The 12,815-nt window shown below is 33.8% G+C and overlaps 1 protein-coding gene across 2 annotated transcripts; it reads left to right on the plus strand.

Annotated features, from left to right (window-relative positions):
* Positions 1-851: 851 nt before the first annotated feature.
* LOC133299076 (protein phosphatase 2C 70-like) lies at positions 852-11,097 on the plus strand. Of its 2 annotated transcripts, none has more exons than XM_061498495.1 (12): positions 852-1,034; positions 1,135-1,498; positions 1,601-1,776; positions 1,863-2,021; positions 3,376-3,519; positions 3,622-3,683; positions 6,202-6,337; positions 9,641-9,742; positions 9,961-10,099; positions 10,204-10,333; positions 10,742-10,796; positions 10,890-11,097. In XM_061498495.1, exons 1-12 carry the CDS (start codon positions 909-911, stop codon positions 11,046-11,048), a joined length of 1,752 nt encoding a protein of 583 aa, XP_061354479.1. In that variant the 5' UTR covers positions 852-908; the 3' UTR covers positions 11,049-11,097. The 2 variants fall into 2 exon arrangements, with proteins under 2 accessions (XP_061354479.1, XP_061354480.1); XM_061498496.1 differs by having other exon boundaries at positions 9,641-9,735; positions 9,984-10,099.
* Positions 11,098-12,815: the final 1,718 nt, after the last annotated feature.

The following is a 12,815-nucleotide window of genomic DNA, read 5'->3' on the forward strand; positions in this document are numbered from 1 at the left end:
ATGATCGAATGGTGTTTTTGATATATATTTTTTAATAAATTGATTTAGACGGAATTGGAAAAAAAATCATGAGAAAGATAAATGATAAAAAATTAAATTAAAATTTAAAGAAAGATATATTTCAAAGTCTTTTATTTTTCATCGAGACAAATATATCAGTCAATATATCAATTTTTTTTTTGAAAATATTTTAATCGATTTATCATTTTGCGACTAGTTCGATTCGAATTAAGGCTTTGAACCCTTCCAAAGACAATATCGAAAAGAATCAAACACATACTTTCACTCCTAATTGCTTAATTCTCTGGCGTCAACTAAGCTATCAACATTTGGTTGAATTTTTTTTAATACATAGTGAATAAAAAAGCATCAACATCAATGCTACTTCCGCAATTGTTAACTTTATATCTGCAACTGTATTGTTAGATGTATCAAGGTTAGAGATAATGGAAAAATTGATTATAATTAAGCGAAACCAATGAATTGAAATAAGTTTTTTTTTTAGTAATGATCGTATATAGTTATGAACTTAAACATTATACAGATAAGATAATATTACATATGATAAAAAAACAATATATAAGTGTTTAAGCATATTGTGATAAACCTTTTAACATATTGTAAAAAGTTATTTTGATTTTTTTTTGGGTAAATAAAAGTTATTTTGATTTAATTTTATATTAAAAACATTACTTACTAAAATTTTAATTAAAATTTAAACTTAATTTAATGCAAGTGTATTGTGATTTATAAGTTGTAGAAGTTAATTTCGATGAAAGATTTGGGGGAAAAAATAAGAATAAAATAAAAAGGGAGTGTGTGTGACCGTTTCAAAGCGAGGTTATCGCAAACCCAAACCCAATCTCTAACTCTCTTGCGAAGAGAAGAGAGAGAAGGAAGACGTGGTTATGATGCTACAAACCATTGTGACTGTGGTTCTTCTCCTTATGCTTCTTCTCATCATCATCTTCCTCTTGTTTCTCTTCAAACCATGGCGCTTCTTATTTTCTTCGCGTTCCCGCTCCTCCATCAAGGTACTATAATGAATTTTGTATTTCATTTTCTTACCCTAATCACAAACTTCTGATCTGAATTATGATATCTCAAACTCAATTGATATCTTACGAATCTTAGGGTGAGCTAGAGAGGCCCCTTGTCGCAGATGAAGACGATGATAATGTAAATGTATCATTTAATCAGAACAATGAATTGCCTAGAGATTATGATCTTGAGGGTGCTTGCTATCCCAATGAATCTCATTTTCGCTCACCTCTAACCCATGGCCATGGACTTATTCATAAGCAAAGGCTTTCACCTAATATGCCCCAAGGTGATACTTTGGCTATTAATGTAATCTCTGATCCTTCTGAAGATGTTGATTTTGGTCAAACACTTAAGCTTCCTCCAGCTCACTATGCTCAAATTCAAAAGCATGGCACTCCCAATTTTCAAAATGATAGGCTGCAAGACTTTGTGCAAAGAGATATCATTGATCAAAGTAATTTCTTAACTCTTTTTCCATTGAGTTGCTATTGCTCAATGTATTTGCATTGCCTCGATGTGACAAACATGTCAACATATCTTTCTGTTAGATGTGCAGGAAGTTGCCTCACTCTGGAGGTTATCAGTGGTCCTTCTTGTGGACTTCGTTGTTCTGTACAGTCAACAAGCTCTTCTCGTCTACCGTTAACCTTGGGAAGAGTTTCTCCAAGTGATTTATTGATAAAGGATTCAGAAGTTTCAGGAAAGCATGCATTGATAAAGTGGAATTTAGATGTAAACTCTTTCTCTTCTCTTAGAGATGCAATTGGATTTTTAAGATGTATCGTGTGCAATAATTATTGTTGAAATTGAATTTTCAGAAAATGAAATGGGAGTTGGTCGATATGGGTAGCCTAAATGGAACATTTCTGAATTCCAACCCAATCAACCATCCAGACACTGGAAGTAGGCATTGGGGAGATCCAATGAATCTTGCAAATGGAGATATTATAACACTTGGAACGACATCAAAAGTACTTGTGAGTTTTATGAATGAATCTCAGTTAAAACCGCTGCCACTTGTTTTATGTTTTGAATTTTGATTATCATAGATGCTAAGCTTATACTTGTATGTATGCATGATTTTGGCTGTGAAGAGACTGTCTGCAGATTTTACAGGTTGAATAAATTTTAATTAGTAATTTATAATTACAGTGTTCTGCTTTGCTTTACAATCCAAGAATATTTTTTACATGGAAGTATATTGTTCAGAAATTTATTTGAATGCCCACTCCTGTCCTGTTTCTTGCATGCAGGTATAGGAGGGCAATTTTATTGATATAAAACAGAATGCGACTGTTTCTGTCTATGTAGCACCGATACGACACGCGACACGTGACACGACACGACACTCCGACACGTCAATCTTAAAAAATTATGGATTTCGACACGTTGGGACACGTCTTAATATTAAATAATATTTTTAATTTATATAGTGTATATTTCATTTAATATTTAATAATTTAACAAAAAAATGAAATTAAATTATTAATACCCATCAACACGTTATAAAGATGGAAGCTTTAATAAAAAAAATAAGAACTGGGATGAGAGAGAGATATAATATCAGATAGAGAGATCAAATCATATTAGAGAGAGATACAACAAGAGCGTGATGGGAATTGACAACAATGATGCTGAGATGATCTCTTATCTACTTAAGGGGAAAAAAGACAAAAAGATAAAATTGATATGATCAGGTGGAAGCTTTATTAATATATTTTAACTTTTTAAAAAAAAAAAAATTTAAAAAAATTACGAAAATGCCATTTGACCGTGTCGGACACGGTCAAATTCGCGTGTCGGAATAGTCAACGTGTCGGAAAAAGTCAACCGCGTGTCCAACACCGTGTCGGAGCGTGTCGCCGTGTCGGAGCGTGTCGGACCCGACTCTTCCTGTTTTTACAAGTGTCCGTGCTTCCTTGGTTTCTGTTGATATAGATTGAACCCGAATATGATTTTAGCTAGATTGATTCTGGACTGCAGTTTTTAATCTTTCAATGATCAATCTCCTCCCTCCTCCCAGATAGGAAATAACATGTCTTATATAAGTAAGGGTAAATGTGATTATTTTGTGTTCAGTTAGAAAAAAAAAAGTTCTATACATGCTTTACCAAAGTTTCTTTTGCAAGTAAGTATTAATTTTTCAGATAATTTTTCCCTGTTTTGCTCTATATTGTTAACATTGACATGGTATACATGGATTGGAGTGAGTATGCTGCCGCGGTTATTTTTTTATGCTATTATAAATTTGTGTTTGCCTTTTTTTTTCTTTTTTCTTTTTTGTCTAAAAACATTCCTATATAATCTGCTACACGATTTAATATATGACAGGTTCATATTACTTCGCAAAATCAGCATCACATTCCCTTTGGAGTTGGTATGGCATCAGATCCCATGGCTTTGCGTCGAGGGGGAAAAAAGCTTGCTATGGAAGATGTTTGCTATTGTCAATGGCCTCTACCCGGGCTGGATCAGGTTCTGGATTTATTCATAGCACTTCTTAAATCAAGGTCTCTTCTATTGTTTTATTTCTCACTTTCCCGAGGGAGTTAACCCATCTCTATGCCTAATTTTCAGTTTGGAATTTTTGGCATTTGTGATGGGCATGGAGGAGATGGGGCTGCCAAATCTGCAAGCAAGTTAGTATTTTCTGCCTTAGGTTGGCCAAATTTGTTGTTTCCATTTTTGTGAAACTTACATTTTAATGCATGCGATTTCCGTACTCTGCCCTATTGTGGTGACTGTGGGCAGTGCACTTGATGAATAGAAATAATTTAATCTTGTCACAGTATTTGTCGATAGTTGTGAAGGTGAACAACCATAATCCAGTAATATGAAGATTAGTTATATCTGAACATCTTCTATTGATTGTTCTATAATATGTCCTGTCTGTTACTCTGTTTCAACTTTCTCCTGTATCCTTAAGTAACTTAAATATATGTTCTATATAGGTTTATGTTGTTTCAGTGAGTTTTCATACTGTAAATGATCAAACTATTGAATATGAAATATATTTAGTAGACTTTATTGACTTGCCCACTGTTAGAATATCTCATAATATCATTATTGTATCTTAGACTAGACTATCTTAAAGTATCTTAGATGATTTCGGAAGAATGGATTACATATTTCACTATATTTCCTTATTTGATTAGGATTAGGATTCTAATACTACTATATATTGGAGTTAGTGCTTTGTCTTTGTATCATATCATTATACACAAGAAAATATTATTTAGTTTCTTTGTTCTCTCTTTGCCTCTTTTCTTATCTAAATCCCTATAACTTCAACATGGTATCTTAGTGTCCTCTTACTATTCAGTTGTCAAGTTCCCCATAATATAAAACTCTATTGTAACTATTTTATTATCTCCATTTTCTTCTCATTGACAACGTTCCACCATGTGCCGTTCGCCAAAATTTGATCAGTTTAGTCCTTCCATGCATGTGAAATTACATGAAGTCCTCTTTGCGACTTCGGTCTCCTCCACTCATCTTGTTGTGACCAGTCTAGTGACACTCAGCCTCTGTCGTCTTGGTTTGTGCCTCTTTGAATGTGTTTAGCTGCATTTTGGGTTTGATAGTCTCTTGACCTGTCCAACTCACTTTGTTGCTTCTTTTTTCCCGTTTCTGATCCAGCTTTCTCTTGACCCTTTTTTGGGTGTTTGTTCTTCTTCCAGCAACTTTAGGTTCTTGTTAAATCTTCATCTTTGCTCTCTTCCCTTTTTGGTATTATTATTGGTTTTCCAATGGCAGCATCAACATGGCATTGAGGGGGAGAGCGAGGAGAGTGAAAAAGATAAAGTTATTTTCCTACTAACAATCAGTCCAGCAGTCCACTAACGATCATACCAGTGATGACTTTTCTTCCATGATCGTTTGGAAGGTGACTTATTTTGGCCGAGAGCTCGAGACTTACACCGGGCGCATCTTTGTCCTTCATGCAGTCTGACCTTGTCTTTGTCCTAGACTCTTTGCCCTGTCTCCCGTCTCAGGTGTTGTCGCCTGCCATTGCATTATATTTTTAGTTTATTTTCTGTTAATGTGTTTATTTGTGACAAGTTTAAAGATTAGTAAGCTTTAGCTTGAGGGGAAATGGCAGAATATCTAGAAATAGAAACCACTACCTGCTAAACCCGACTAGCGAGTGTGGGGTGGGGTTTAACGGGGAGTGGTTTTTATTTCTAGATATTCTGCCATTTCCCCTCAAGCTAAAGCTTACTAATCTTTAAATATCTCATCATTATTGTATTTTAGAATAGTTTGAAGTATCTTGAATGATCTCATAGTAGTGATTTCCATATGTCATTATATTTCCTTATTCAATTTGATTAGGATTAGGACTCTAGTACTAGTGTAAATAGGGGTTAGTAATTGTACGTATTACAGGGGCATATTAGATATAAATCAATTCACAAGTTTTCACTTAATCGCATAAGTTTTTGGGATAATCGGCTCATGATAATCATTATACACAGGAGAATATCATTCAGTGTCTCTATTCTATCTTTTTCTTCCTTCAGTACCCAAATCTCTATAATCTTAACACCTACTTACATTGATTGTCATTTGTCATTTGTCATTTGTCATTTGTATTCCAATATTCCTGACCTGCTGTAAATTGAATTCCATTGTTGTCTATCCTGCACCAATAATATTAAGGTTGTAATGGACATTAAGACTCTTATTGAACCTGAGAATTTTATCCTGCACTATGTTGTATGAAAAAGTTGTTTTAGACCAAGTATGTAGATAAGAACCCAAAAAGTTGGGTTGAACACTGTCAGTTTCACCATCTCATACTTGCATATGTTCTGCAATAGTTGAGTCCTTTCTCTCAGGTTTTCCAAACTACGTGACTGATATGTTCCGGGGCTCTAGTTTTATTTTGATTATACACTAATAATAATGGTGAGTTGATACTAAATATATTATGATGCAATTTTTGAACGTGAAGAATTTTGCTACTGGCAAAGCAAAACTGGGACCTCTAGTAAAAGGGAAAATTTACCAATTCCCCCCCCCCCCCCCCCCCCACCTTAATAATTAGTATTCAGAATTGCAAAAACCTTCTGTGCATATTTTATTTATTCATCCAAGGTCATTGCTGTTCTTAATCTGCGAAACACAACTAACTTCTTGTAATTATTTTTTCAGACTTTTTCCTGAGATAATTGCCAGTATATTATCGGATTCATTAAAAAGGGAGAGGGTTTTATCACTCCGTGATGCTTCAGATATTCTTCGAGATGCATTTTCTCAAACAGAAGCATGTATGAATCACTATTATGAGGTATTATTTGCTCCACTCTGGTCTTTTTTAGCTTTTCCTTACACCATAAATATGAATTTTTTTGTCTTATTTTCTGTTCTAAATTATTTATATTTATGTTTTGTAAAACTAAATATAAAAAAAGTACACAAAATGCATAAGAGTGCTCAAAACTCAAAGATAGATGGTGGAAGCTAAAAGAGGAAAAACAGATAGAGTTCAAGGAAAGAATGCTTCATGAAGGACCTCAGGAGTTTGATGGAGGAGCAAATGAAATGTGGAATGAGATGACTATGTGTATCCAAAATATGGAAAGGAGGGTGTGAGGAGAAAACAAAGGGAATGGATTTCAAATAAAGGAAACGTGGTGGTGGAATGATAGGTGCAGGAGGCAATTAAACAGAAAAAGGAATGCTTTAGATGTTTGCATAAAAATTCCTAATGATGAGAACTTACAAAAGTTTAGATTGGCTAAAAAAAATGCTAAGAAAGCAGTACAAGAAGCTAGAGGCAAGGTTTTCGTCGATTTATATAAAAATCTTGGGAGCAAGGGTGGTGCAAAAGGTATATATAAACTTGCAAAAATAAGGTATAAGAAAGGTAAAGACCTCATCCAGGTTAGATGTATCAAGGATGAAAATAAAAAACTTTTGGTAAGAGATACTAAGGTTAAAGAAAGGTGAATGAACTACTTCAACAAGCTTTTTAATGGAGATGGCGATAAAAACGAGGTGGATTTGGAGGACGCTTGTGATGATTTGAATAGAAGATTTGTGCGCAGAATTAAAGCACATGAAGTTAAGGAGACTTTAAAGAAGATGAAGACTAGTAAAGCTTTGGGACATGATGGTGTCCCTATTGAAGTGTGGAGAGGTCTGGGGGATGTGGTAATAAATTGGTTGACCAATCTTTTCAATGAGATTCTTCAAATAAATAAGATGCCTAATGTATGGAGGAAAAATTTACTTGTGTCTATTTACAAAAACAAGGGAGATATTTAGAATTGTTCTAACTATAGAAATATTAAGCTTATAAGCCATCCTATGAAGTTGTGGAAGAGAGTTATTGAACATCACTTGAGGAGAGAGACCAAGGTCTCTGTAAATCAATTTGGGTTTATGCTAGAAAGATTTATCATGAAAGCCATTTTCTTAATGCGACAATTAATGGAAAGATATCTAGAAAACAAGAAGGACTTACTAGTGTTTACAGATCTTGAGAAGGCATACGATAGGGTTCCAAGAAAGGTTCTATGGTGGGTTTTTGAGAAGAAAAAAATATCATCAAAGTATGTAGATACAATCAAGGATATGCATGATTAGAGCCTGCAAAACGGGCTCGGGTCGGCGCCCCTGCCACCAAACCGAGCGGGGTGGACTAAGTTTTACAACCCACTTTCAAAAGCGGGGCGGGGCAATGTAGAACATGTTTGGACCGGCGTGCCAAGTTTTTTAGCCCACTTTCAAAATTAGGGTGGGGCGGGCTGGCTCTTTTTTGGCGGGTTGATAGCGGGGTGTGGCGGGCCGCCCACTTTGCCACCTCTATGTATGATGGTGTTACTACATGTGTGAAAGTTCATAATGGCACATCAAGTTATTTTCCTACAACGGTAGGTGTACACTAAGTTTCTTCTCTAAGTCTTTACCTCTTTGCCCTAGTTATTGATGAACTAACAAGAGATATTGAAGAGAAAGTGCCATGGTGTATGCTTTTTGCAGATGATATTGTGCTTATTGTTGAGACCAAGGCTGATGTTAATAGAAAACTAGAATTGTGGAGAAGCATGTTGGAGTCTAAAGAATTTACGTTAAGCTGGAGCAAGACTTAGTATATGAAGTGTAAGTTTTTTCTGGTAAGAGATGGAGATCAAGATTACGTATATCTACTTGGACAAGAGTTACTCAAGAAAGATGCTTTTAGATATCTGGGATCAATTTGCAAAAATGTGGAGAGATTGATGAGGATGTAAATCATAAAACCAAAGCAGGGTGGATGAAATGACGTAGTGCATCAGGGTTTTTAGGTGACTGCAAAATTCCTCTTAGGCTAAAAGGAATTTTTTATAGAACAACATTAAAGCCTCCAATGAATGTTGGCCAACACATAAGCAATATGAGCACAAGATGGGAGTAGCAGAGATGAGGATGTTAAGGTGGGTGTGTGGTCATACGAGGATGGATAAGATAAGAAACGAAAATATTGGACAAAAGATAGGAGTAGCACCGATGGCTGAAAAGATGAGAGAACATAGATTGAGGTGGTTTGGTCACGTAATGAGAAGACACCTAGGTGCTCCCATAAGAACTAAAGTTTGTTAACAAGAGTTTGACACAGAGAGGAAGAGGTAAACCAAAACTTACTTGGGAAAAGGTAGTAAAACAAAACTTAATGGAGTGAGACATATATTGGCTAACGAGTATCTTAGGACGTACTGGAGCAAAGCTATTAGCTTGATGGAGGGTTTGACCCGTTTTTCTTCCTATATTCTAGATGGTCCCTTTTTAGTCATTTTTCTCTTCATCTCCCTCTTTTTCTTTCTCTACCTTCTCTCTCTCTCTCTTTTTAATTTGTTTCCTTCTTTTCTTTTATTTCTTTTTTCCTTTCAATCTTTTTTCTCTTATTTATTTATTTATGTATTTTTTTTTTTTTTACTTTCTTATTCTTGTTGATCCTTTTATATAACTTTATTTTAATTTATTTTTCCTTTTTAATTGTTTGTTGCTTATTTTTTTTGGATAATGTTATATATATATAGAGAGAGAGAGAAAAAATATATATTTCTCAAGCTGCTTGAGATATATTTATCTTCGGTTATTCCAAAACTACGTCGTTTTGTTTATTTATTTCCTTATATTAATTGATTTACCTTTGAATGATTATGATTCTTTTTTTTTTATCTTTTCCTTTATCACCATTGATCCATCTTTGTACAGTTATGATTTAGTGGCCGGAGATAAAGTTATCTTAAGCAGCTTGAGAAACGATAAGCTCATATCATATATATATATTTTAAATTTTATTTTTATGTTTTTTTTTCAATCTTTTCGAACTTTTCATTTTGGTTCATCTACACCGGCCCCAATTAGTTTGGGATAAAGATGTTGATGTTTTGTAAAAGGGAAATGTTTTTCTTATGTTGTTGGAGATGAGTTATCTTATGTTAGTGAAATAAAATTATAAGTGGGACCCACAAATAATTGGAGAGAAAAAAAATAGAAGTGAGATCCACCTTTGTTATGTGTGTGTAGGAATTTGATTTATCTCATGTTAAATGAGTGAGATAAATATAACCCTTTGTAAAATTTAGTAACAAACTCTTTGCAGGGATGTACAGCAACAGTGCTTTTGGTGTGGGCTGATGGCGATGAAAATTTCTTTGCACAATGTGCAAATGTTGGAGACTCCGCGTGTGTTATGAGGTCTGTTATTCTAACCAACTGGAATGATTGGGATGGCTTGTTTGAATTTTGAATGCTTCATGAGGAGGCAAGATGACAACTGAGCTGTCAGAAGCAGAATAATAGATCTCCAATTCTTACGAGTGACTTTAATTGTAGCGATTGACTTTAAATTGCTGCATGTGGATATGTTCACTTAAATATACTGGAATTCTTGTAGTATACTTTTTTATGCCTTTATGAAACTCACTATTAATTATTTTTGGCAGTGTCAATGGGAAACAAATCAAGATGACAGAAGATCACAAGATAGCAAATTATTCTGAAAGACTCAGGATTGAAGGGACAGGTGAACCATTGAAAGATGGGGAAACACGTCTATATGGTATGACTGGAAAAAAATTATTCACTCAGAAAGAGGAAATTTCATGTTCCTGAGTTACAATATTGACTTGGCAATTGCTGATTCTGGTTCTGACCTTGATACAGGTTTAAATCTTGCAAGGATGCTTGGGGATAAATTCCTGAAACAGCAGGATTCTCGGTTCAGTTCAGAACCTTATATAAGTGAAGTCGTGCACATTGATCAATCAAACAGCGCTTTTGCTGTTCTAGCTAGGTGATTTTGCTTCTGACATATATAATTTTTCATGGCAAAATGTATCTTTTGAAAATTATCATTCACTGTCTTTCAATTTCATTCTAGAAGAAAAAATTTCTTTCTAAAGTGAGTTTGTTTCGAAAGTAAGCTTTAGTGTTTTCACCCTTAAATTTTACTGGATTAAAATTACAATGCACTTTAAACTAAATGAAGGGTGAACATATCCTTACTTGCTTACTTTAGAAGAGCCTGTCCCTTCTATAGAGATAGTTGGTGAAATTACTGGTTTCATTTTGCAAAATACTTGGTGTTTTTTTTCTTTTCTTGAACCGTTCAGTCTTTAGGAACTGTTAGTTTATTTGTTTGAAATTCACGTTTTGCTTTTGACCATGCTGAATATAACTTTGGCATCTACAAAATTTTCAGTGATGGTTTATGGGATGTCATCAGCGTCAAGAAGGCAATTCAGCTAGTGCTCCAGGTTATATATAAAAAAAACTTTGTTCTTGTTGTAGTTTATTTTGTTCTATTTCCTACCAACTTGCTCTGACAGTCTGCTTTCTCAACTGCACAGATGAGGGAGAGATATTATACAGAGAGAGAGAATACAGCAGAAAAGATTGCTAGTTTGTTGTTGAGTGAGGCTAAAACACTCAAAACAAAGGATAATACCTCTGTAATTTTCTTAGATTTTGATACCTTTAACAGATTCTCTTGTAAAGTTGAATCCTAGTATGAATTAGGAATAGTGTTACAGTTATGGTAATATATAATTGTTGTTATCTCGAACTCGATCCTTTTTCTGTTCTTCTCGGGCTCACCTCATGGAATCAAATAAAAAATAAAGAAAAACACCAAAGCACGCCTGAAATTTCCATTATTAATGTAAAACACTTTGTGTGGGTTCATAAATTTTGAAAAAAGTAAACGTAAAATAGGTAAAATAAAATAAAAAATACAATATTCGATAGAGAATAGCGTCGTTGTTTTGTGTAACTTATGTTTTAAAGCTGAATATGTAGCCAAAAACCTCTTTCCCATGTAAGTTAAGGCACGGTTCCATCATTATAAGAGGTAGTAGAAAATGTAGATTACAAATTTATAACCCAGCACCTACGCTTATCGAAAGTGTTACCTTGATTCTTAATAGCTTACATAAAAATATCATTGAATCACTATATATGTTAGGACAGAAAATATTTCATCTAATTACTATTCTACTATAGTGCCTCTGAGTAGCACGGATTTGTTTATATTTAAGATGTAAATTTTTTAGTAAAATTAATTGACAATAATTATTACCTCACTCTCGTTTTATTTGCATTTCTTGGAAAAAAAAATTATTGGTATAGACGTATAGTTATATAAACTAGATCATCTCAATTTAATCTTTGCTTTAAGTTATATTGAGTTTTTTTTTTTTTTTTGTAGAATAGTAATTATGAATTAAGTTTCATTAATAAATATTAGCTAATAATTTTTTTAAGCTTTTAACACAGGGGACTACCATTTCAATATATATATATATATTTTGAAGAAAGTATACTATCACTATGTTATCTTAAACTTTATTTCTTTTGCAAACAAATACAATGGCTTGTTTCAATTATTCTTTAAAGTCTAGTAATTGCTTTAATAGGTTTTTCTATTAAATAATTATTAACTCATAACGGTAAATAAATCTCAACTGGGAAATTTTGTTAAATGTTAGCCGTTAATTAATTTATTATTAAAAAATAATGCTTTCTGATTATTTGAATTTCGTAAATTAAAAAAAAAAAAAATCTTGCTACATCCTCTTCCTCTTTGAGTAAACGTGACGAATCACATAGGGAAACACAACAAAGAGGAGAACTTGTTCAATCATAAGCTCTGTTGGATACGAACCACAAATCAAGCACTTCATTTTGAATAGCTGACTATATGTTGCAAAGAAACACATTCAAAAAGTTGATGGTAAATGGTCTAGGGCTCTAGGCAGCTTGGAGAAATTGGTACTCGTTGAAATTAAATTATATATCCATTGATGGACAATAAGATGATCCAAGATTCTACTTTTATTAACCTACATGATCGTCCAACATGAACATTAATACTACTTCCCAACTGCTAAGAGCAAAACGCAATCTAATATAAAGAATGCTTCTAATATAATTTAGTATTTCCATCGAGAAGTACCATGCATGCTAGCACCTAATAGAAAGAATGCCTTTCCAATACTTTGCAAGATATACGTGACACTCGGGACCCAGAAAAATTTGAAAGTTAGTGCCAAAAATCAGCTAACCATGAAAAAATGTCAAAACCAGCAGCTATAGAGGAAGCAAATCATTTACCATCATTGAAGATCAAAAAAAATTTCTAATTTTGAAAATCAACCAGTGCCAAAGCACTTGCTCTGGTTTCAATGTGGCTACACCACTGATACGTGACTGAATAAATTCTCTTCTTAATCTAGGACAAGACGATGCACGTGTATTCCTCTATCATTCGGTCTGTT

This window comes from Gastrolobium bilobum, unplaced genomic scaffold (genome assembly GCF_033153095.1).
Source record: "Gastrolobium bilobum isolate Gb01-03AN ecotype WA unplaced genomic scaffold, APGP_CSIRO_Gbil_v1 utg500, whole genome shotgun sequence".
NCBI lineage: Eukaryota > Viridiplantae > Streptophyta > Magnoliopsida > Fabales > Fabaceae > Gastrolobium > Gastrolobium bilobum.